The sequence below is a fragment of the Hyperoodon ampullatus genome (assembly GCF_949752795.1).
Source record: "Hyperoodon ampullatus genome assembly, chromosome: 11".
Classification (NCBI taxonomy): domain Eukaryota; kingdom Metazoa; phylum Chordata; class Mammalia; order Artiodactyla; family Ziphiidae; genus Hyperoodon; species Hyperoodon ampullatus.
In genome coordinates this window covers 76,726,917-76,752,071 of record NC_136924.1, presented here as the reverse complement: position 1 = coordinate 76,752,071, position 25,155 = coordinate 76,726,917, and the positions used below count along the sequence as shown (strand labels likewise).

At 42.9% G+C, this 25,155-nt stretch overlaps 1 protein-coding gene across 2 annotated transcripts in view; it reads right to left on the bottom strand.

Moving 5' to 3' along the window:
- DENND5B (DENN domain containing 5B) overlaps window positions 1-22,979 on the bottom strand; it is a gene marked incomplete at both ends in the record, with an annotated part of 215,274 nt that extends 192,295 nt beyond the window's left edge. For both annotated transcript variants that reach the window (XM_079716014.1, XM_079716015.1), the window contains one exon: window positions 22,853-22,979. In XM_079716014.1, coding sequence (XP_079572140.1) covers window positions 22,853-22,979 — 127 coding nt within the window. The remainder of the gene's footprint in view (window positions 1-22,852) is intronic.
- Window positions 22,980-25,155: the final 2,176 nt, after the last annotated feature.

Here is a 25,155-nt window from a genome sequence, read left to right as displayed (position 1 = left end):
AAAAAAAAAATGGTACTGATGAGCCGAGTTGCAGGGCAGGAATAAAGAGGGAGACATAGAGAATGGACTTGAGGACTTGGGGTGGGAGGGGGAAGCTGGGGCCAAGTAAGAGTAGCATCGGCATATATGCACTACTGAATAGTTGGCTGGTGGGAAGCAGCAGCTTGGTGTTTTGCGATGAACTAGAGGGGTGGGACAGGGAGGGTGGGAGGGAGGCTCAAGAGGGAGGGGATATGGGGACATGTGTATGTATATGGCTGATTCGCTTTGTTGTGCAACTGAAACTAACACAGTATTGAGAAGCAATTATACTCCAATAAAGATCTATTAAAAATAAAAAACAAATACACGCATATATTAAGTTCTATCTTATACGGGCTTGGTTCGTGGTGCCCCAAAACAATTACAATAGTAACATCAAAGATCACTTAACACAGATCACCATAACAAATATTACAGTAATAATGAAAAAGTCTGAAATATTTCGAGAATTACCAAATGTGACAAAGAGACACAAAGTGAGCAAATGCTATTGTAAAAATGGCACCGAGAGACTTGTTGGACACAAGGTAAAAACGCAATAAAGTGAAGAGCAATAAAGCAAAGCTCAATAAAACAAGGTTATGTCCGTATGTGTAGATAATCTATTCCTAAAATAGAAGGGCAACCAACAAAATCTGTAATTCTCATGCGTACAACAGCCCAAAGTTGGTCTTGCTTTCATTCAGAATGCGATTTAAGTTTAATGAGTTTATTATCGTTCTTTTTAAGTATAAGCACTCTGCTTTCCAATAGATTAAAGGGGTGGGCTCTTTTACCCATGAGAATAGTTAAGTTCTTCTGTAGGGAAGGGGGCCTGAATTTGGAGAAGAACCTTCCTCTGGTTCTAATTCTACAAAAGCAATGCAAACTTTGGCAAGTCATTTAACATCTCTGAACACGACTGCCAACTGCAAACTAGGGTTTGTACCTGACCTGCTATAAGCAATAAAAAATATAATTTGAGCAATACCTTTATCATTAACATTACTAAATAAAGTGAGGTAAAAGGGCAACAACATGGGTAAGAGAAATACATCAAAGTTCAAAAGTAAGACTATACTCTGGAATTAATAAGAAACATGTCATGGAACACAGTATATCTCTAGAAGTATTCACAAGAAAGTGATAACTATATGGTTGTGTCTGGGGAAAGGAACTGGACAGCTGAGGAAAGGGGACATATTGTTTAACATAATCTTTTTGTATCTTCTGAAAATGATTCCACGTAAATGTATTACGTATTTAAAAATAATGGATAAGATTGGCTGTCATGGGCCTCCCTGGTGGCGCAGTGGTTGAGAGTCCGCCTGCCGATGCAGGGGATACGGGTTCGTGCCCCGGTCTGGGAGGATCCCATATGCCGCGGAGCGGCTGGGCCCGTGAGCCATGGCTGCTGAGCCTGCGCATCCGGAGCCTGTGCTCCGCAACGGGAGAGGCCACAACAGTGAGAGGCCCGCATACCACAAAAAAAAAAAAAAAAAAAAAAAAAAAAAAAAAAGATTGGCTGTCATTTTAAAAAAATGCAATCCTAGGAATTATCTTTTAATGTCTAAAGGAGAATTCCGGCAACATCTTAAATCTCACCAGTGTCTAAGGTTTAATCCAACCAATTATGTTAAAGAGGGTAGTAGCTGATGTTTCTTGAGCAATTATATCTCACCAGCCTCTACAGTACCCACTATACAAGCATTTTCAGACAATTGGTATGCATAGTTCTATAGGAGTACCAGAGGACCTGAACGTTCTAGGTGGGAATGCCTAGAACCCAGTACAAGCACTTGCAGACATTCAGTACTGGTCGGGTAGTTGTTTGCTGTACAAACTCCAAAGAGTTTTATGCAGCATATGGTTCACTGCCTCATAGCTGAAGAATACAGATGCATTCTAAATGCTCTACTAAAGCCTACCACAAAAACTGTGCATTTTAACTACAAACTGAAGCACTGCAGGAGAAAGGTAAATTACTTACTAATTAATGCCCAACAAATTACCCTAACTCAAAAAATAAGTCTCTCAGCTTGTGTCCTGGGCAGTTTCTATATTTTTCTTAATTACGGTATTTTTATACTTCATGTTTAAAAACACAGTTTTAAATTAACATACACACATTATTGCCTCCCTTAGAAGAAAAAGAAAGAAAAGGAGGGAGGGAGGGAGAGAAAAGGAGGAGAAAAGCATGCATGAGTTATATCTATAAATAGAAGTAAGTGTGACATAATATAAAGATCATGGAATTCTGGGTCTGAAGGCTTGAATTCAAGTTCTAGCTCCACTACCTGCTCACACACACATCCTTCAACATAGTTAATCACTACTATTATAATAAGGTGTGGAGAAAGTGGTTTTGGTCCGCCCTGCTATAAAGGAAAATAATGCCATACCAGCACCATCACTACCACAAATTCAAAACTAAACTTACCTACATCCTCTGAAATTTTATTTCCTCCTGTGTTCCTTCTATGAATGACATTCTTATATCCTTGTTGCCCGGGCCCAAAGTCGAGTCACGTGCATCTCACCTCCCCTTTAACCTCACATACACTAAGGCTGCCAAGTTCAATTCAACCTATGTCTACCCTATCTCCTACATCCATCCTCGCTTCTTTGCTCCCACTGCCACTATCCTAGTTCAGGCCTTTCCCCTCTAGTTTGTTTTGGAGAACAATCTCCTAATTGGCTCCCCACTTCTAGTCTCTTCCTAGTTTAATTCTATTCTACACCCCTCATCCTGGAGCATGCCATTCCCTTGTTAAAAACCTTTGAGGGGCTCTTTTCTGTCTTCACACTCTAGCATTCAGCAAGGATGCTTTCCAGCAGCCACCCCCCCCACTCTTCCATTGTGAAGCAGCCCTGTAGTTTTCATCCCAAACTGGTCTCTAAACAGTCAGTTTAACCCCATTTTCCTAGGCCACACTAATAGTTCAAGGATGGCCTTAGGGAAGTGTGACCTAAAGTGGACTGGTCATAGCAAAGACCCAGAATGGGGAGTGGAGGAGGAAAAGTTAAATCCCCTCTAGTGAAGATGTGATATGCAAATGTGAAGCCAAATGGGGACAGACGGAGCATAAAGAACTGCAGTGAGCCGGGGCGAGAGCTCTGTTTAAACTATACCTGATCACCTCCACCCAAAAAAACTGTTATGTGAGCCAGCCAAATTCCTTCACTTCTTAGGTTCTGTTTGACCTATAGTCACAAGCATTCTGATAGAAATGTCTTCTAAAAGCTAGATGCAACTCATTTCCACTCCATGAAATGCTTAAAGGAGGCTAGTCTGTATACCTCTTTTAAGTGTGTAAGCTATACATTCAGTTCTAGAAACAAACAGTGGGAGCAGAGATCCGGGCATAAATAAACACCCTCTTCCCCATGTTTTGCCCCTCTACTTTCTTTTGTCAATGTGCTAATATTCTCAAAAAATTTTTTTAAAGAACCACTGCTAGTCTCAGAGTTTGGAGCAACTAAAATTCACCTCAATTCAGCCCTCCTAAAAAAACAACTAAACAGAAACAAAAATGCAAATAATACTCTCCAGATAAGAACTAACAGTCCTCTCTCCCTCCTCCCCTCCCTCTCCCTCCCTCTCCCTCTGTCCTTAAAAAAATTTCTTTTGGAGGAAGCATTTTGCCTCATTTACTCAAAATTTTTAGAATGCATGGTCATTACTAACAAAATTCATATTCATGGTAGGAAATTGACAGGTTTAAAGAAAATGAGAGAAGCACATCTGTCCTTGTAAAGTTTTTCCAATTACAATGACAAACATGCCTTCTTTGGTATCTTAAGGTCTCTGGTTGGTTGGTTAAACACATTAAATATATGACTAAGTGTCTTTTAGGAGGAAAGTAATTTACAGAAAGGATCTAAAAGAACCAACAGCCAAAACATTGTAAGACAATCAAAAAGTTGTCCCTGTTCTTATTATTCTGCTACATGAAAAGGGAAACTGCAGGCCCTGCTCTCTGAATTCTCTGAGGCCAGTGCCAGCACTGCTCCTGAAAGGTTTACACAGCCCCCACGTGGGAGACAGGAAGGGAGCTGTGAGGGACAAGTGTCAGGTCTGCTGCTGCTTCTGGACTCAGCAACCTGAGGGGAGACAACCAGATTTTCCATCAGAGGTTTCTAATGCCATCTAAACGTATTTCCATTCTGCTATGTGACTATGAATAAATTGGATTCCCAGTAAGACAGAGATCAAGAGTTTATCTCATTTGTCACTGAACTGCCTCTTTTGCTTACCAGCTTCTCTTTCCTCTGTCTTCCTATCTCATTTGTCCACCAGTGCTTTCCTCTTTCTTTTCCATAATCAAAAACATTTTTAATATATTATTTTAGTGTTAAACTCCTGAGATTCAAAGCTACTCTTTCTTTTTCCATTTCATTTTAATTACTGATCTTACAGAGGATTTTGGTTTTTAAAAAATTCTGTTCTAAGTACTAAGGATTTAATTTTATCTCTCAAAGTAAACACCTGAGGTCGACAACGCCATATTATTTATTCATTCACTCCTTCAACCAACAATTCTTCAGAGATCATCACAACTGTCTTACTAAATCAATGGCAATGACTTGGAAAAAAGAAAATCTTATTGTGTTCCTCAGATTATTGCTCAGCTCATTTAACCACAACACCTCAGTAAAATGGTCACTCTGGCTTCTAACTAGTGACCAGAAATCAGAACTTCTTTTTTTTTTTTTTTTTGCAGTACGCGGGCCTCTCACTGCTGTGGCCTCTCCCGTTGCGGAGCACAGGCTCCGGACGCACAGGCTCAGCGGCCATGGCTCACGGGCCCAGCCGCTCCGCGGCATGTGGGATCTTCCCAGACCGGGGCACGAACCCGTGTCCCCTGCATCAGCAGGCGGACTCTCAACCACTGTGCCACCAGGGAAGCCCCAGAACTTCTTTTCTTAATTTAAATTCCACCCCTTTGGGATAACAGATACTTGTGTTTTCTTAATACAATCCTCTATTCTTCAGCTTTTGAATTGAGGACATATTATTTTTATAATTTAAAAGCCACATACTTTTTTTAAAAGCACTTATTGTCTTTTATTATTTCAAGCCAATTATTCTACCTATCCTCACTTCTGGTAGGACATTCCGTAGCAGCAAAGTGCCATGTAAACAAAAGTCCAAAAGCTTCATTATTATAAAGGCTTCGGACAGTGTGTAAAACACACATTCCTCAGAAAGTCCTACTAAAATGTCCAAAACAGAGCAAATGCGTAGTTTTCTGGATAAACTTGAAGATAGTATGCAAAACAATAATAAAATACATAGACAATCCACAAACCTTTATTTGTGACACTAATTTTAGCCTCTTTCCAAAAACAAAACAAAAACATTAACTACAAACAAGTAGCAAAACTAAATGCGTTCATCTCCTTTTGTCTGTCCCTAATTTTCTTCCTACTCACTTTTTGTCTAAAAAGTGCTTATTGTAAGATAAGCAGGTTAAAGTATTGATCCTCTCTGAAAATATTCGATTTGTGGCTCTTGCATAACACCCTATGAATACAGATTTTTAACTTCTCATACCTAAACACACAACAATGGGGAGCAAACAGTTGGGTTTCTCTTGGGTTCCCTTATCCTGGAAAGCTCGAATTTTAAGTCTCTCCCTAAATAAACACCTACACTTTGTGACACTTTTCTCCAAAGAAAACAACATATGTAGTCATACACACAAGTCACAAAACTTTAGAGTTCCTATTAGAAAATATATAGATATTTTGGACAGAAAAAAAAAACAGACTTTTTAAAGAAAAAATATTTACAAAAGTCACGCCCACAATTAAATCTGAATGTTCTCCTCAATTCTAAGAACACCTTTTAAGGAAGCTTAAAGCTTTATGTTTCTGTGTAAGGAAACCTGGGTCGACTGGTGAAAAGCTCAAAGGCCCATAATCTCACACAAAGCAGCAGGGTCAAAAGGCAGAGAGGTCAGGGAACAAGGGAACAGGGTGCAAAATAGTTCCCACACTTGAGAGGAGGCTGTATCTCATTATCTCATGATAAAGACATTCAAAAACTGTTCAGTCATGTTCGCTAAAATAATACAACCATTTCCTTTAAGTCCCAAAGCAAATCTGAATTTTATGAAAGAATTCCTTATTTTTAAGAGCAAGGAACTTAAGACGTTACTTCTTTCCCCTATACTGAAAAAAACACCAATCTCTCACACACATACACCCATGCTTCAGCTGCCCCTCAAAGACTGACTTTCAGATAAAAGCTGTCACCTGATCTATTCAACAGGGTTCACTGGGGCACGGAAATAACTACTAAATATGCATACATGTCAACAGACATTTCACAGCAAGGCCTCTGCCCTCTAATGATTCAAGAAATATGTCTACTTCTTGGCCTTATGGCCACATTCAGAAAAAGCTACATTTTTACTCCTAGTTAGAGAAGATTTCATCCCAGGGAAGAGTGAACACGATTCTATTAAACTTTTAGCAGGTGTGACATTTGTACAGAAGACCCTGTAATGACTCCTCTAGCACAATTACGTGGGCACTCCAGAATCTAGGGCATTTGTCTGGATTATCTCTGTACCATTTCTCGCACGCTAACCACAAAATCTGTGCTCCATGTAGAAGAGACGGTAAGAGATAGATCAATGAGATCAGGAAAAGAGGATTTTGGAATAACAGGTGTGGTTTTAAGTTTTTGTCTTCCATCCTCTATACACGCACACTTTAACTCTCTCTCCACCGGCCCCTTCCACCAGGGACAAGATGGTTTACAAGTGCTTCACAGTAAATGAGGCCTGTCAGTCCTTCACTGTGAGGAATACATAAGATTTTACATTCGAGCCCACAAGGCTTTCATGTATTTATTTAAAATAAAATTGTCTCTCTTCTCTCTCTCTCTCTTACTCCTCTTCCTCCTCCTCTTTCTCTTTCTCTGCTATGTGAGGACACAACAAGAAAGCAACCATCTGCAAGCCAAGAAGAGAGCTCTCACCAGAGCCCAACCATGCTGACACCTTGACCCCAGACTTCCAGCCCCTAGAACTTACGCGGGCCTCTCACTGTCGTGGCCTCTCCCGCTGCGGAGCACAGGCTCCGGACACACAGGCTCAGCGGCCATGGCTCACGGGCCCAGCCGCTCCGCGGCAGGTGGGACCCTCCCGGACCGGGGCACGAACCCACATCCCCTGCATCGGCAGGCGGACTATCAACCACTGCGCCACCAGGGAAGCCCTGAATGTGGATCTTATGTTTGAATATGTTTTAACCTTGCACGATGTCTATACTAACAATGTATGGGTTGTTTGATAAATAAATATTTTTTTAAAAATTATAAAATAAAATTGTAACTAGGGCTGCCAATGGAAAAATAAGCACTGCCAGACAGGAGTGAGAACAACTAAACAAAATAACCTATTTTAGCATAAACACCTCAATGGTACCAATGCTTATGGTTTAATAAACTGAAATCACAGTCATTGTTCTCATGAACAATGGCACAAAGCAAAAGCTCATTTTCCTGGAGCTGAGCCAGAATATTTTGAAATTTGGACAAAAGTTCATTAAGAAAAAGAACACACTTGAGATTGGAGACGGGGAAACATTTTTAAACAATTTGTTATCTTGTTACCCCAGCCACTTAAGTTTCCTTAAAAGTTAGGGTTAAACTTAAAGTGAAGAAAACTAACCTGGAAAGTAAAACAAAACACTGTGGTCCTAGAAGTGAATCATCCATAAGCTTTAAACCTATTAAGCAGTCCTAAATTCCTACTGCCCAAACTATTCTTATTAAAGTCTCATTCTCATGGAATTCCAGTTGATATGCTGGTACTGATTCTTATGACAGGGAGGACTTCCATGTCAGGGAATTGTATGAGAGTACGGGATGCTCACTTCCCCCAAAACAATTCACATTTCATCTGCCTACAGGGAAACAATCTCTCCTTGTTATTTTAGTCCTAGGAGGAAACAAAACGATATAAATTTAATATATAGAAAGAATATTGTTGATCTAGCAGATTGTCCCTGTTTTCCCAAAGGACTATGAGGGAAGGAAAAGGAAGGAAAATGAAGGGATACTAGAAACAGAAAGTATGGAACCTGAATAGCTGTGGGAAATAAGAAAATCCTCCCTGGACTTCCCTGGTGGCACAGTGGTTAAGAATCCACCTTCCAACGCAGGGGACACGGGTTCAATCCCTGGCCTGGGAAGATCCCACATGCTGCGGAGCAACTAAGCCCGTGTGCCACAACTACTGAGCCCGTGGGCCTAGAGCCCGTGCTCCAACAAGAGAAGCCACCGCAATGAGAAGCCTGCATACCACAACAAAGAGTAGCCCCTGCCTGCCACAACTAGAGAAAGCCCACGTGCAGCAACGAGGACCCAACATAGCCATAAATTCATTCATTCATGCATGCATTCATTCATTCATGTATTCATTAAAAAAAATTAAATTAGAAACTCCTCCCTGGGAAATCCCTGGTGATCCAGTGGTTAGGACCTGGGGCTTTCACTGCTGGGGCCCAGGTTCAATCTCTGGTCAGGGAACAAAGACCCCACGAGCCACAGCGTGGCCCAAAAAACAAACAAACCTCCTCCCTGTTTGTGCTGGGGATGAAGGTAACTGGAGGATTCATGAGACCTCAATTTCTTCACTATGAGATGTTAATGACAGTGAAAATTTCTGCCAAAAAATTATTTTCCCTTCTCCACGATGTTATAGAAAAAAGAACCAAAAGAGCAGGTTGTGGTTTTAAGAGGACTAAGATGAAAATAAGGGTGATCTTTGAAGAAGGGATTAGGGGGAAAAAAAAAAGTACAAAAGCCTGGTCTATGAGCAAACTTGTGCCATGCTGACTACTGGAAACTTAATTTAGATATCACTTCTACATGAATGTTTCCTCAAACTATAGAATAATTTTCTGTGTTAAATAACAGTGGGAGTGTGTTGTACTAGAAAAGAGGGAGATGGAAGGCAAGAAAACACGATCTTCAAAGCAGAAACCTGGATTCTCTAGGCGAGGGCAGGAGACAATTATGCAAAACAGGTGGATTTACATCACAAGGCCTCTGGGATATAGAAAACAAACTATTTGAAATATCTTTAAACGTGGTTTCACAGTTTAAAACCTAGAGGTCTACAAGCTGTATCTAAGGATTCAGACTACTAGTCCACAGCAGGGTTGAACTTTAAAAATTCTACAACTCTAAAATTATAATTCTACCTCATATTTTTATTGTATTCTATAGTTTAAAAGCTCTTTGCAAATCACCGTCATATTTTATAATTGAGAAAAGTATCTAGAAACAATCTAGATCAGTGTTAAGGGTTGAAAAACATACTCCCATGTGTGTCCTTGGACGATGAACAAATTTTTTAAAAAATATACAGGGAAGAGAAGCAAATAGACTACTTTTGCAGTGGTATTCCTAAGAGAACATAAATATATGAAAACTATTCACAGCTCATCAATAACTAGCTTGGCAGTAGCATTAACAAGATAGATCTCCCATCATGTATGGGGCTATTCACAATTGCCGGTATGGTGCACGTAATGCCACCTCTTTCTCGTCCACTCAATAAAAGCACATAGGAATGTAAGTGAGAGTGACATCCTTAGAGGGAAGACCTTGAATTCATCCCACTTATTTAAAAATACATACCATTTACAACCTCAGTGTTTCAACTATTATTAATAATTACTTGTGACCCAACTCACTACTGCCAGGCACGGTACTATGTCACCACCCAGCAGCTGAGGACAGCTGGTCTGGAGGACTTGGAGGGGCAGCAGGGCACAGTGGAAGAGGGTCACCGGGATGCAATTCCAGCTTTGGCCTTTATTGTCTCTGTGACTTTGGGCAACAACTCACCAAACCTCAGCCTCCTCACCTGTAAAGTGATGATAGTAATACCTTCGAGTTACTGTGAGGATTAAAGACAATGTTTATAAACCAACCACAGTTCATGGCCCAACAAATGTTAACTATTTTCACAGCTTCATCATATAAAGGTGATTTCCTGGGACTACTTCTGACTTAATAGTGCTAGCACGTATCTTTGAAAGTCATTTAAAGAAAGCGTTATTTCAAAATTAACTTTCTGTACCAGTGATGTATACAAGTTTTATACATTTTATATATATGAAATATATATTTTATTTATATACATTATATATGTATAACTTGTATACATTTTATACAAGTTAAAAGGCATTAACTTAAGAAATCCATTAATTAAAATAGTCACAATATTTAATTTAGAATAAAGTTAGTAAAAATCATGGATTCTTGGGAAAGGTGCAGGAATGAAGGGGAAAGCAACTGTTTCATGCTCTTCTAGGCTCATGAAGTGCTGTCTCAGCAGTGCATAAAATAATTCCATTTTTATTCCCAGAATTCTCAGTTCTTACCCTCCTCACACTAAGACAGATATCCTTGCATTCTGTTTGAAAAGTAATGTAGAAGACAGCCTCATACTGAAAATTTTTGGAATCTCTAGCTAAGAGGTTGTTAAATGGTGCCATCTTAAAAAGTCAAGCCTTAGGCAGAACAGAACATTATACAAGGTACGATAAAGACAGAGTATAAATGGAAAAAAAATACAAAGGATTAAACTTTATAGAAGAGAACTGTCCTGGCTGACCAGGCCCAAAACTGATGTGGATGCCTACGAAGAAGGAAACTGAATGCAATTTCCTAAGGTATTCCTCTAAAGACACAACTGAAGCTACCAGTGCTCGTTTGTACAGACACTTTCTGAAATTTCATAAACACTACCCACCATTTATGTGCTCATCACTTGGCACTAGTTCATAAATAAGTAAGACATGTTGTTTGCTTAAAAAAAAAATCAAAGCATTGCTGGTATCTGCATGCTTGCTTGCATAAAACTAGTGTTTAAAAAAAAAGTTTATTACTTTTATTTATCTATTTATCATAGCTTATTTCAATAGGGAAGGATTAGGCTAAATATTATAGACATAAGAAATTTTAGTAGCTTTCCACAAAGCTGACATACAGCTTTTAAAAAATTAATCATTCATCCACTCTCTTGTTTTTTTAAATCAATTTCAAGCTTCCCATTTAAAAAAAAAAACTCTAGTCCATTTTAGAGGTTAAAAAACCCACAAATAAACCAAATATACTAACATTTATTGTTGGAAACAAAAGGAAAAGTTCTATATTTGTCCATCTCAAGTTATCTCATTCATTTATTCAAACAATCTGAGTCCTTATAATGGGCCAGGCACTATTTTAGTCAAAGGGTATACAATACTAAACAAGAGGGACAAGGTCCTGTCCTCTAGGAGCCGACAATCTAATGGGCAAGATTGACATTAAAAAGTAAAAGCAGGGCTTCCCTGGTGGCACAGTGGTTGAGAGTCCGCCTGCCGATGCAGGGGGCACAGGTTCGTGCCCCGGTCCAGGAAGATCCCACATGCCACGGAGTGGCTAGGCCCGTGAGCCATGGCCTCTGAGCCTGCGCATCCAGAGCCTGTGGTCCGCAACGGGAGAGGCCACAACAGTGAGAGGCCCGCGTACAGCAAAAAAAAAAAAAAAAAAAAAAAAAAGTAAAAGCAGGGCTTCCCTGGTGGCGCAGTGGTTGAGAATCCACCTGCCAATGCAGGGGACATGGGTTCGAGCCCTGGTCTGGGAAGATCCCACATGCCGAGGAGCAACTAAGCCCATGCGCCACAACTACTGAAGCCCATGCGCCTAGAGCCCATGCTCCACAACAACAAGAGACGCCACTGCAATGCGAAGCCCATGCACTGCAATGAAGAGTAGCCCCCGCTCGCCACAACTAGAGAAAGCCCACATGCAGCAACAAAGACCCAATGCAGCCAAAAACAAACAAACAAACAAACAAATAAATAAATAAAAAGTAAAAGTAAAAGCAAGCAAATGCATTCACAATGTATTTTCCGGTACTAATAAGTGCTGTGGTAGTAAGTGTGAGGGAAATACAGCAGAGCGACTGCAGGGTGGGGCAGGCAGGGAGAGGAAGGATACTATTTTATACAGGATGGTCTTGGAAGGCCGCTCTGAGGAGGTAACACGTGTGCAAAGACCTGAACGAGGAGAAGAAGCCACTCTTGCAAAGATGTAGGGCTGTACTGCCCAAAGGCTGGCCACCGCCCACATGTGGCTACTAAACACTTGAAATGTGGCTAGTCCAAATTGAGATGTGCTGAAAGCATAAAATACACACTGCATTTTGAAGATTTAGTAAGAAAAAAGAATGTAAAATATCTCATGAATAATTTTCATATTGATTATATGTTGAAATAATCTCCTAGACATATAAATAAAATTAATATCACCTGTCTCTTTTTACCTTTCTAAATGTGGCTACTAGAAAATTTAAAACCTCAAACGTGTCTCACATTATATTTACAATGGACGATGCTGGTCTAGGGGAAGAGGATCTAGTGAAAGAACAGAATATGAACAGGCCATGAGATAAGAAGCTTGCTGGGACTTCCCTGGTGGTGCAGTGGTTAAGAATCTGCCTGTCAATGCAGGCGACATGGGTTCAAGCCCTGGTCCGGGAAGATCCCACATGCCGCGGAGCAACTAAGCCCGTGCGTCACAACTACTGAGCCTGCGCTCTAGAGCCCACGAGGCACAACTACTGAGCCTGTACTCTAGAGCCCGTGCTCCGCAACAAGAGAAGCCAACACAGTGAGAAGCCCACGCACCACAACCAAAAGTAGCTCCTGCTTGCCTCAACTAGAGAAAGCCTACATGCAGCAATGAAGACCCAACACAGACAAAAATAAATAAATAAAATACATAAATTAAAATTAAAAAAAAAGAAGAAGCTTGCTGTGTTTAAGAACCTGCAAGAAAACCAATGTAGCAGGAAAGAGCAATCCAAGCTGAGAAGGCTGGAAAGGCAGGCAGAAAGCAGATCATGAACAGCTTTGCCAACCAGGGTGAACAGACTGAATACTTGTGTCCCCCCCCACAATTCCTGTGTTGAAATTTAACCCCCAATGTGATGAATACCATTGGAGGTAGGGCCTTTGGGATGTGCTTAGGTCATAAGGGTAGAACCTTCATGAATGGGATTCATACATATGCTTGTAAGTGATATATCAGACAGCAACCTCACCCCTTTCATATGAGACAGCCATCTATGAACCAGGAAGTGGGCTCTCACTAGACACCCGATCTGCCGGCACCTTCATCTCAGACTTCCCAACCTCCAGAACTGTGAGAAATAAATTCCTGTTGTTTATAAGCCACCCAGTATATGGTATTCTGTTATAGCAGCTTAAACAAACTAAGATACCATTAAAGAATTTGAATACAAAGGAATCTATTGAAGAATTTTAAGTGGAAAAACTTATTCTAAGATCCCACTGGCTATTTTGTGGAGAACTGGCAGTATCATCCATAATGCTAAAATACAGACTTCTAGAGATTATATAATACGGTCATTTAAAACAGGGGTCTCTGGGTTTCTAAGAGTCCATGCAGATAACAACTGAGAGCCCATGAACTGATACTAATATTTCAAAAAGCTTATTAAAAATTGCACCTTTCCTGTAAAGGGCACTACATAGACTAACTTATTTTTTTCCATTCCTTGTGGATAAAATTATAATTACTCCATCAGTCCTCATGTGAAATATGGGGTATATTCAGTCTTCATGTTCTATGTCATTTAGGATTAATCTTTTAAAAAACCGATATACTTAGTTTTTCATTCAAAAATAATTTCAGGCCCATAGAAGACAGGAGTGGTAAGTTCAGAAATCAATCATCTCACTTAACCCCTTCGAGACAGATAAAAACACTTGAGACCAGTCCCACCCATCAGGAAACTTGCACAAGCCTCTTAGATAGCCTCATCCACCAGAGGGCAGACAGCAGAAGCAAGAAGATCTACAATCCTTCAGCCTGTGGAACAAAAACCACATTCACAGAAAGATAGACAAGATGAAAAGGCAGAGGGCTATGAACCAGATGAAGGAACAAGATAAAACCCCAGAAAAACAACTAAATGAAGTGGAGATAGGCAACCTTCCAGAAAAAGAATTCAGAATAATGATAGTGAAGATGATCCAGGACCTCTGCAAAAGAATGGAGGCAAAGATCGAGAAGATGCAAGAAATGTTTAACAAAGATCTAGAAGAATTAAAGAACAAACAAACAGAGATGAACAATACAATAACTGAAATGAAAACTACACTAGAAGGAATCAATAGCAGAATAACTGAGGCAGAAGAACGGATAAGTGACCTAGAAGACAGAATGGTGGAATTCACTGCTGCGGAACAGAATAAAGAAAAAAGAATGAAAACAAATGAAGACAGCCTAAGAGACCTCTGGGACAACATTAAACGCAACAACATTCGCATTATAGGGGTCCCAGAAGGAGAAGAGAGAGAGAAAGGACCCAAGAAAATATTTAAAGAGATTATAGTTGAAAACGTCCCTAACATGGGAAAGGAAAGAGCCACCCAAGTCCAGGAATCACAGCAAGTCCCATACAGGATAAACCCAAGGAGAAACACGCCGAGACACATAGTAATCAAATTGGCAAAAATTAAAGACTGGGATTGACATGTATACACTGATGTGTATAGAATGGATGACTAATAAGAACCTGCTGTATAAAAAAATAAATTAAATTAAATTAAAAAAAAACAAAAAAACACTTGAGGCCCACAGCTGTCCTATGTAACAGGCCCACGATGGGACTCTCAGCTTCTGACTGTGCATCCAGCTTTAACAAGCCATGCAAGCCATGGTTTCACAAGCAACCAACATTCTTCTTAAAAACTATAAACTTACCTAAGGACAAGTAAGTTATGCTAAGAAAAGATAGGTAAAAAACCCAGTAAGAAGAATGAAAAGGTTTAAAATTTTTTTGAAAGTGGTATTTTTATTTATGCAGTAAATGCCTTATACTTATATAATATCTTATCTATATAAATATTCATTAATAAAAACAAAAGTAGTGCTCACTTAGGCAGCACATATACTAAACTTGGAACAATACAGAGAAGGTTAGCATGGCCCCTGAGCAAGGAGGACACACAAAGTCGTGAAGCGTTCCATATTTTTGTACAGCAGAAACTAACATAACATTGTAAAGCAATTATACTCCAATAACGATATTTTAAAAATTTAATACCACCAAAAAAGAACAAAAGTAAATCAAATATATATTCTTTTCTTTTTTTTTTTTAAATAAATGAATGATAGAATGCATGCAGTGCCACCTTTAAGAAGAGACAAGCCAAGTCAGGTCTTAAAGGTCATAAAGACCAGTCTTCTCCCTCTTAATATCTTTCCTCTACAGAGGAGTTAAAAGATAATCTCCTTTGATTATAAGGTTATCCATGAAGAGTACTGGTAGATTTTATAATCTGTGTGATACAGTATATGTTACTAAGGAGGCAGCAAATGTAGTGGTTATGAGCATGGATGGATCATGTCAGATTTTAATCCAGGTTTCTCACTTCTTATATGAAGTTAGGTAAAGTACTTAAATTCTCTAGCCTCAGTTTCCTCATCTGGAAAATAGAGAAAACAGTGCCACTTCCTAAGGTTGTTGTCAGGATTAAATGAGGTAATAATCATGAAGTATTATGCCAGTGCTTGGCATGTGGAAAGTACTAAATAAATATTAGTTATTTTATTATTGCTATTTCATTGTAGATTCTTTCAGAACAGTGACTGTCACCTATATACTCCTCAACCTGGCACACTGTAAGCATTTAACACTGAAATAATTAGGGGCTTCCCAGGTGGCACAGTGGTTGAGAACCTGCCTGCCAATGCAGAGGACACAGGTTCAATCCCTGGTCCGGGAAGATCCCACATGCCATGGAGCAACTAAGCCCGTGCGCCACAACTACTGAGCCTGTGCTCTAGGGCCCGTGAGCCACAACTACTGAGCCTGTGTGCCGCAACTACTGAAGCCCACACACCTAGAGTCCGTGCTCCACAAAGAGAGAAGCCACCGCAATGAGAAGCCCGTGCACCACAACGAAGAGTAGCCCCCGCTCACCACAACTAGAGAAAGCCCACGCGCAGGAACGAAGGCCCAATGCAGCCGAAAATAAATAAAATAAATTTATTTTAAAAAATTGAATAATTAATCCAAAGCATAATAGTAGTTATGGCTTTACCAAAAACAAAATTTAGGTCATTCTTAATCAAAACTGTTAAGGATCTGGACATATAGTATTTGTTTCCTAAAAGTACTATTTTTTTAAATTGAAGTATAGTTGACTAAAGTACCTTATGTAGGAACTACCTCTACCCTCTAACAAATTATAGAAGAAGAAAATGTTTCCTTCCAGATGGAGTTCCATGGAAATTATGACTAACTTCTATTACTCCAAGAGTGTCTGTGACCAGACGTGGAAATGCAAAAAGGATATGCTCAGGAATTTCAGAACAGTCTGTCTCAACTCCTTAGCAGTGGATATTACGTACTTGCCCTCCGCCAGCCTTCTTTTTCTCTTCCCGTCCCCTTTCCTTCCCTTTCTCTTACTATTTTCTCCTCCTCCAAAGACACTTATGCCCCTCCCTCCTCCCCTCTCCCTATCCATCTCGTCTTCTCTGGTCTTCCGAGCTCCCTATGCTGGAAGGTCCTGCATTAACCAACGCCAACGCAGCAGGTGCCTGAGCCCTAGGGTTACCGGACTTAGCTGCTCTCAGGGCCAATTTCACCATGAAGAGTTTTATTTCCAGTGGATTTTTTTAACTTTTTTTTTTTTAATATTTATTTATTTGGCTGCGCCGGGTCTTAGTTGCAGCACGCAGGACCTTTTAGTTGCAGCATGTGGGCTCTTAGTTGTGGCACGTGGGATCTGGTTCCCTGACCAGGGATAGAACCCGGGCCCCCTGCATTGGGAGTGCATAGTCTTAACCACTGGACCACGAGGGAAGTCCCTCCCAGTGGATTTTTTTTTTTTTTTTCGGTACGCGGGCCTCTCACTGTTGTGGCCTCTCCTGTTGCGGAGCACAGGCTCCGGAGGCGCAGGCCCAGCGGCCACGGCCCACGGGCCCAGCCGCTCCGCGGCATGTGGGATCTTCCTGGACCGGGGCACGAACCCGTGTCCCCTGCATCGGCAGGCGGACTCCCAACCACTGCGCCACCAGGGAAGCCCCTTCCCAGTGGATTTTTAAAATCAAGTTATCACTATGCCACAGCAACCAGATCTTGAATCTTCTTTGGCCCCATTAGAATGGAACTTGATCCTTGTATTATTCCTTCCCCAGCCTCCCAGTTACCAGGTCAGACCTTCCAAACTCCCAAACATAATCTATTGCGGGCCAGGGATGTCAACAAGGCTAACAATTGAGGCACCACCAATGTAGTCAGATGAAGGAAGCTCCTACCCCACCCACGCCCGTCCACCCAGCGGCAGTTTTTAAAAGACTTTAGCACAGTCTTGACTATTGACATTTAGTCTGGATTAAGAGCAATCCTGAAATGCTTGCTGAACTTGAGTCAACCTCATCTTTTTTCTGAGCTTAAATAACTATGGAGCTTTGAGTATTAGAACAAACAGGCTTGGGAATTCCGTGGCAGTCCAGTGGTTAGGACTCACTCAGTGCTCTCACTGCCGAGACCCCAGATTGCATCCCTGGTCAGGGAATTAAGATCCCACAAGCCGTGAGACAAGGCAAAAAAAACCCCAAAAAACCAGGCTTTAGTCTGGTGCCTGCGCTGGTCAAATGTGATCTCTAATACCTTAAACTCTCAGCCTTTGTTTCTTCACTCTAAATGATGTTTAAGGTCCTTTCCAGCACTACTGTGCCATGATACTGTCAGTCTCAACTAAGTTTTGTATTTGAATTTAGACCATGGTCTCCACTGCCTCTAAGCTCTTCTGGAAACCAGAGCCAAGACACCAAGGCTAAAAATAAACAGCTGGAGGCACCAAGGAAGATCTCTAAACAAAGGTCTGTGGCAGTGCTTACCCATCAGACTTCCATATCTATCAGCAGTACTGAATCCAAACTACCATGGGAAAGCTTTAAGAATATTCTGGTCACCACACAATTTGTAGACTCATGTGTAAGTCTTATTAAACACTATGTACTATGTATAAGGTACTATGAAAGAGAGAGGCAAAGGCCTTTCCTTCTTGGGGGTTCGCATATTTATGTTACTTAAATAAAGGTCTAATTACATCCTTCATTTTTCTTTTTTTTGTTTGTTTCTTGTTTTTAAATTTATTTATTTATTTGTTTATTTTTGGCTGCGTTGGGTCTTTGTTGCTGCGCACGGGCTTTCTCTAGCTGTGGCGAGCAGGGGCTACTCCTCGTTGCAGCGCGCAGGCTTCTCATTACGGTGGCTTCTCTTTTTGCCGAGCAGGGCTCTAGGCACACAGGCTTCAGTAGTTGTGGCTCGTGGGCTCTAGAGCACAGGCTCAGTAGTTGTGGCGCACGGGCTTAGTTGCTCCGCAGCATGTGGGATCTTCCCGGACCAGGGCTCAAACCCGTGTCCCCTGCACTGGCACGCGGATTCTTAACCACTGCACCACCAGGGAAGCCCCACCTCCTTCATTTTTCCATTGCCTGAAAGATCTGTGCTGTAAATCAAGCCACATAAACTCCTACAGCTAGGTCTTAGAGGAAATGAGACACATAAGAGAAAATTCCAAAACGACACCTGCTCCCCTTCACATCAACTAATTCCAGTGTCTTCTATTTACAGCCCCTTTATTCTTTATGCAATAAAGAATCGGTGTGAAACTTTTTCTTTTCTTTAACATTAAGGGAAATTTAAACATTTCTGCTTTAACATTTAAGGGACAATTTTGTTTACGGATAAAGTACATCTTGAAAACATACAGTGAGTAGGAGAAGCACAACAGCTAAGACGTGGTAGAGAAAGGACAATAGGCAATACTGCTGTATCAGTATACATAGAGAGAAAGACATCTCTGTAAAATTTCTAGGTCTTCCATTTTAAAATATTTTAAATTTATATATATTTAAATTATCTTCTGCTATTAAAAGACCTATTTGAGATGAAAGAAGTCTTTTCCATTGTTGGTAAAGCAGCGCCTAACTGGAGGAGTGTCTAGGTCTCATTTCTCATAAAGTCTCAGTCTATTTAATTGTTACTTCATCATATGGTTTGTGTCCTTCATTTGATAACAATGTCCCACCACCTGCACAGTGTGAGTTCTAGAAATATGCATATGTTAAGAAAAAGTCTATAAAGCAATTGGTAGAATTTACGTTTAACACAAGTCAATTAAGATCTTCTACAGGCAGGGTGACAACTTGCTGAGAAACAGTGTGATAAAAATGGATCAGTTCCAGAAAAGTAAAATAGAAACTTAACTATCATTAACTTTGAAATTAATGCAGCAAAACAGAAACAACCTTCTGACTAATTTGCCTAACTCACTGGCCTTGTTTCCTGATCCTTAAATGTAACTCTGTGGAAACAGTTAAGAAGACTGTTAGCTGGAACATGATACTACATTCTCTTGTTTCCTCTCGTCTCACTGGTCACATTTCTTTTTTCTTTTTTTTTTTTCTTCCGGGACCGGGGCATGAACTTGTGTCCCCTGCATCGACAGGCGGACTCTCAACCACTGCGCCACCAGGGAAGCCCCTCACTGGTCACATTTCTTAAGCTCCTTGGTTGTTTTCCCCTCATCCTTCTCACCTCTGAATGTTGGAATGTCTCCAGGACTCAATCCTCTTTTCTATCTACACCCCCTCCCTGGGTGATGTCACCCAATTTCATGGCTTTCGATTCGTATCTAAAAATAAATTCAGACCCCTGAAAGATGTCTTGCCTACTTGGTATCTCCATTTGAATGTCTAACGGGCACCTCAAACTTAACATGTCCAAAGCTAAACTAATCTTCTCCAGCCAGCTTCTCCATCAGTCTTCCAATTTTAGTAAGTAAAGGTGCTTATAATTGTTTAGGCAGAAAATCCTGGAGTCATCTCTGATCACTTTCTTTGAATATGAATACCATACTCAATTCATCAGCAAGTCCTGCTGACTCTCCCTTCAAAATATATCCAGCTTCGGGCTTCCCTGGTGGCGCAGTGGTTGAGAGTCCGCCTGCCGATGCAGGGGAAATGGGTTCGTGCCCCGGTCTGGGAAGATCCCACATGCCGCGGAGCGGCTGGGCCCGTGAGCCATGGCCGCTGGGCCTGTGTGTCCGGAGCCTGTGCTCTGCAACGGGAGAGGCCACAACAGTGAGAGGCCCACATACCGCAAAAAAAAAAAAAAAATCCAGCTTCTAACCACTTCATGGCTACTGCCCTGGTCCAAGCCACCAACAACTCTCACCTCAAACAGTGAAAAAGAGCCTCCTAACTGGTCCATCTCTGATATACTCTAGTCAACATGGCAGCCACAGCCATCTTTTCAGAAGGTACATCAGATCTCATTACACTGCTCAAAACCTAGTGAGATGGTTTTCCATCTCAGAGTAGAAGTCCTGTCTATGAGGCCCTACAGAATCTCCCCTACCCCTTCTCAATGACCGTATCTACTATTCTCCCTCTCACTCAGTATCAACCACATTGGCCTCCTTGCTGTTACCTACAAAACTAGGCACTCTTCCACCTCAGGTCTTTGCACATGCTGTTTCCTCTGCCTACAATGCTGTTCCCTGAGACAATCCACATGGCTTGCTTCCTCACCTCCTTTAGGGTTCTGTTCAAATATCACCTTATCAGTGAGGCCTTCCCTAACCATCTTATTTAAAATCATTACGACCCCACAAGTCTCACCATTCTGCTGGCACTGCCCTACCATCATTTCCCTGCTTTATTTTCCCTCATAGCACTTATTAACCTCTGACAAACTATATATTTTTATTATTTCGTCATGCTAGAATGTCAGTTCTATCATGGCAGGAATTTTTTGACTGCTTTGATTACAGCTGAGTCCAGGGCCTAGAACACAATCTACACCTAAAGGCTTTCAAAACTATTTGCTGAATGAACAAATGAAAATATTATCAGACAAAATTGTAACCTCAAAACACCAAGTATTATGAGGGGCAGAAATTCCAAACAACACCCACACTCACCCATAGTATTGCAAAAGGAGAAGCCAGTTTGTGCCTTAAAAAAAAGCATTAAAAGTTTTTTTACTGTTTAATTTTGTTAAAGCCATTTGCACTTATGCCTAAAGAGTCCCAGGCCACACTTACAGGTGTTGTTTTAGCTTTACTAGGCATACAGACTTGATGAAGAAAATAATACAGGCTTTTCCCAGTCATCAGTTGCCACTGACAGAAGGTCTCCAAGTGCCTCAGTGCCACAAATGCTTAGGGAGATGTTTAGGGGAAAAGGGATTCTAGAAACATAAAATATTCCCTCACCAATCCCAAAAGAGGAATCTCTCCAAATCCCTCTGCAAACATTTTTTTCTAACTCCATAACCCTTAACAAAGCCATTCTTAATATGTACATGAAATCTTAATTGAAGAAACAACATGAATATATAATTACACATAGAGAAAACCTGGTACTCCTCTCTTTTCAAAAAATAAAATTAAGTAAAACTAGACATAGTTTTTGTTGAAAATGTTTTGCTGTGAAACTGACTTAAGATATTCACTTAGGTAAGAGGTCACTTGGGTATTGTATCTTAAGGCTAAACAGTTTTGTTTACTATTGTTTATTATTTAATACATTCTTCCCAGTCCGCCCCTCCAAAAAGGAAAAGAAAAGAAAAATACACACTGGTGCAATCAAGAATGCTATGTCCAAAAGAAGCTGTTCTGAAAGGCTATGACCTAAGTGTTTAACACTGACACAGATAAAGTTCAAGCGGTAGATGTCACTTATCTCACCCATTAAAAAAAAAAAAAATCCAGATTCAGATCCCAAGAAGGCAAGCAGAAAGAAACAGGCATGAAAAATGAAATCAGCCTTTTCTCCCCGGCCTCCTCCCGACACTGTGCACTCACCCCCGGCCCCTCCACCACCATCCTTTAACAGCTCCCCTTCCCAGCGTCGGTTCCCCAGCTCAGCCCTGCACTGCGCCACCAAATGAGTCAAGAGGACGGGCCAATGCCCCTCCAGGAAAAACCCAGGCGGCAACACTCGGTGCACCCAACTGAGGGGAAATATCCAACTACTTAAACTCGGAACAGTATAAGTGGTGTCAACAAAGCGTCGTGCCGGGACCCGAGCGTTCAAAGATTGTCGTCAGCTCCGGTGACACTGCCAAACCGACAGGATTCCAAAAGGTGACTCGACGGTCATCGCAGAACCCGAGGCGTGAGGCGGCGCAGACCGGGAACAGTCAGGGATGAAGTACAACCAGCCTCCCGCCCGGTGCTCGCCCCACGGGCCACCGCCGCCTGGGTGGGCGCGAACCCTGCGGCCTCCAACTCCCCTCCCGGAGGGGGCCGGGGCGCCGCGTCACGTGCCGAGGCTGAAACTTCGCAGCCGGGGCCGAGGGTGGAGGGTAGGGGGCGGGAGCCGCAGGAGCTCAGCGAGGCCTGGAGTTAATGCGCCCGGTGACTCACCGGCTGCCTCCGCGGGCAGCTGCGCGCCAGGGGGCCGGCGCGCCGGGCTGGGGCCGTGCCCTCGGGGCCGACCCCTACACTGCCCCCGCACCCGTTATTCCTAACCCCGCGCCCGCCAGGCAAAAGCCCCCGGCGGGCGCCCGCGGGCTCAGCAGCGCACCCTGCACGCGGAATAAATAACAATGTCATTAATCGCCGCCCGAGAGCCTGGCCGGCCAGAGAGCGGGCGCCGCCGGGAGCTGACTTTGTCTGGAGCCCGCACGCCGCCTCCCGAGCGTCCCCGCAGCACCCCCCGCGTCCCTGAGGGGACCCCCGCGCCACCGCAGCCCGGCCTTACCCGCCAGCTCGTCGGGCTCCAGGCCGCTGTCCGCGTCGATCCCGCACAGCACGAAGTAGTGCGCGAAACGGCAGGCGGCCGGGGAGGAGCCCGAGCCCGGGCCGGGCGCCGCGCCGCTCCCGCTCATCCCGGCTGCGCTGCTCCTGCCGCTGCCGCCGCCGCCGCCGCCGCCGCCCGAGAGGGCTCGCTGCCGAGACTGCCTCTCGGGCTTTGGTCTCCGCGCGCCCGCCCTAGGGCGACCCGGGCGCGCCCATGGCCGCGCAGCCGCCGCTCGTCACCGCAGCTTCGCTCCTCGCTCAGCTCCGGGGAAGGGGCCGCGAGCTCGCGCGCAGTCGGTCCGGATCCCTGTGCGGGGTGGGGGAGGGGCGCGCGGCGGGGGGAGTGTCGCCGTGAGAGGCCCGCGCCGCCGCAGCTGCACTCGCGAGCTGGGAGCCACGGCGTCTGGCGCCCGCGGGTCAGCTGAGCCGGCGCTCGGGCTGTGGGAGCGCGGGGGCGCGGAGGACCGGCGCGTGGGGCGGGGGCGCGGAGAGGAGGGCGCGCTCGCGAGGGGCGGGAGCGCGCGTTTCGGCCGTGTGTGTGCGCGCGCGTCCAGCGGGCTCGGAGGGAGAGCCCAGGGCTGGCGGGATTCGTGCCCGCCCGCCAACCGGGGCTGCGGCGCGGGGGCGACCCCACACACGCGGCTCCTGGCCTCCTCCTGCCCGCAAGAGGCAAAGCCGCAGAGCAGGATTATGCCTTCTAAACGGGATGCTACCTATCCAGATTTTTTTAAAAAAGAAATGCAGCTTTGGGAAAGGTTAACGGCGCTCTGAAATCATTTCCCACAACGATCTGGACCATCAACATGTTTTAAACTGTGACAAGTGCAGATGCCAATCTCATTTTAAGGTCCTAGTCTTTGAATCCTTCTCCCAGCCCTAAGCCCCATTCACAAGCCATCCTTCCTCACTGAATTGGTGCCAGCTCAATGGTGAAGGGGGCGGGGGGGAACAATACTCAATATCCACAAAGCTTTGAGACTTCTAAAAGGACTTCAATTACCAACTTCCCCTCCTCGACCCATTCCGTAATTTATCCTGACATTTTCCAGGTCAGTGTAAAGTAGCCAAGGCGCTCCAGTTCCCCAGCTCTGTACTCATTTGATATTATCAGCTCTCCCAGCAGGTACAATCGGCGGCTGATAAAGCAACAGGAATTAGACCCTGAACTCTGCTCTTCGCAAGACTATGGCTCTCTTACCCTGCCCTTTCCTCTGACTTCACATTATTCAGAACGAGCTCACCAATCAGTTCTTACTCTCTTGAAAGGTGAAAAACTGAATCCATCCCACTCCACATTGTCATCCCTTCCACACCACTCCGTACTCTCTTCCTTCGGGATTTGGGTATAAGGGGGTGGGGCGGGGCGGGGCGTGTGGGTGTGCATCGTGAACACCGCTGCTAGACACACAAGCAAACATTCCAGGGAGGTGGACTGAGAGAACGAACCTCAATTATTTGACTGAATAATGTTCATCCTGGAAGATATGTACGCATGCACACCCTCAATTACGGTAGCTTGTACCCTCACTTTCTCTCCAAGTTTGAAGGGTAAGAAGAATCAAAAAATCAGAATGAGCCACAGCCTGGGAAACGCACCATTAGCTCCTGTTGCACCCTGCACTTTTCCTTCAAAACGCTTATAATGACTTTGTCTGTGTCTGTCTGCTCAGCTGGATTGTAAGCTCCACAGAGCAGGAGTCACCATCCTGCTATTCCTATTTCTAGTATCTAGCAGAACCCTGGTCCACCTAATCCTTCAATTTATGTTTATTGAATGAATGAGAGAAGGGTGGTTATCTAGGTAGTAACAAGTTGTTGATGCTACTAGGAAAATACAGAAACTGTAAGATCTGTGACATATTTATGAACATGTGCTAATTTGCTATTATACAATGATTGCTGTTTCTCATATACAGAGTACTGAAATATGTAAAACAATTTCACTAATGGTGAGGGGAGGGAATGACAGTTTGTGTATGTGATTCTCCTATCTTTGCTGGTAGATCCTTACAGATTGTTTGTTAGATTCTAGACTAATAAAACAAAGCACAGTAGAAAACTAATTTACTGTTTGCACTAGCCAAGGGATATGTCACTTTTTGTTCATTTGAAAAGTAACTGACTTATGAGTTTGTAAGCCCTGCATTAATGTTTTCAAGATGAAAAAATAGAAAGAAGCCCAAACAGAATGCATTCAATTATGATATATAAATTTCATCAAAATAGACAAAATCTCTAAAATCGCCCCTAAGGCTTTCAAGAGAA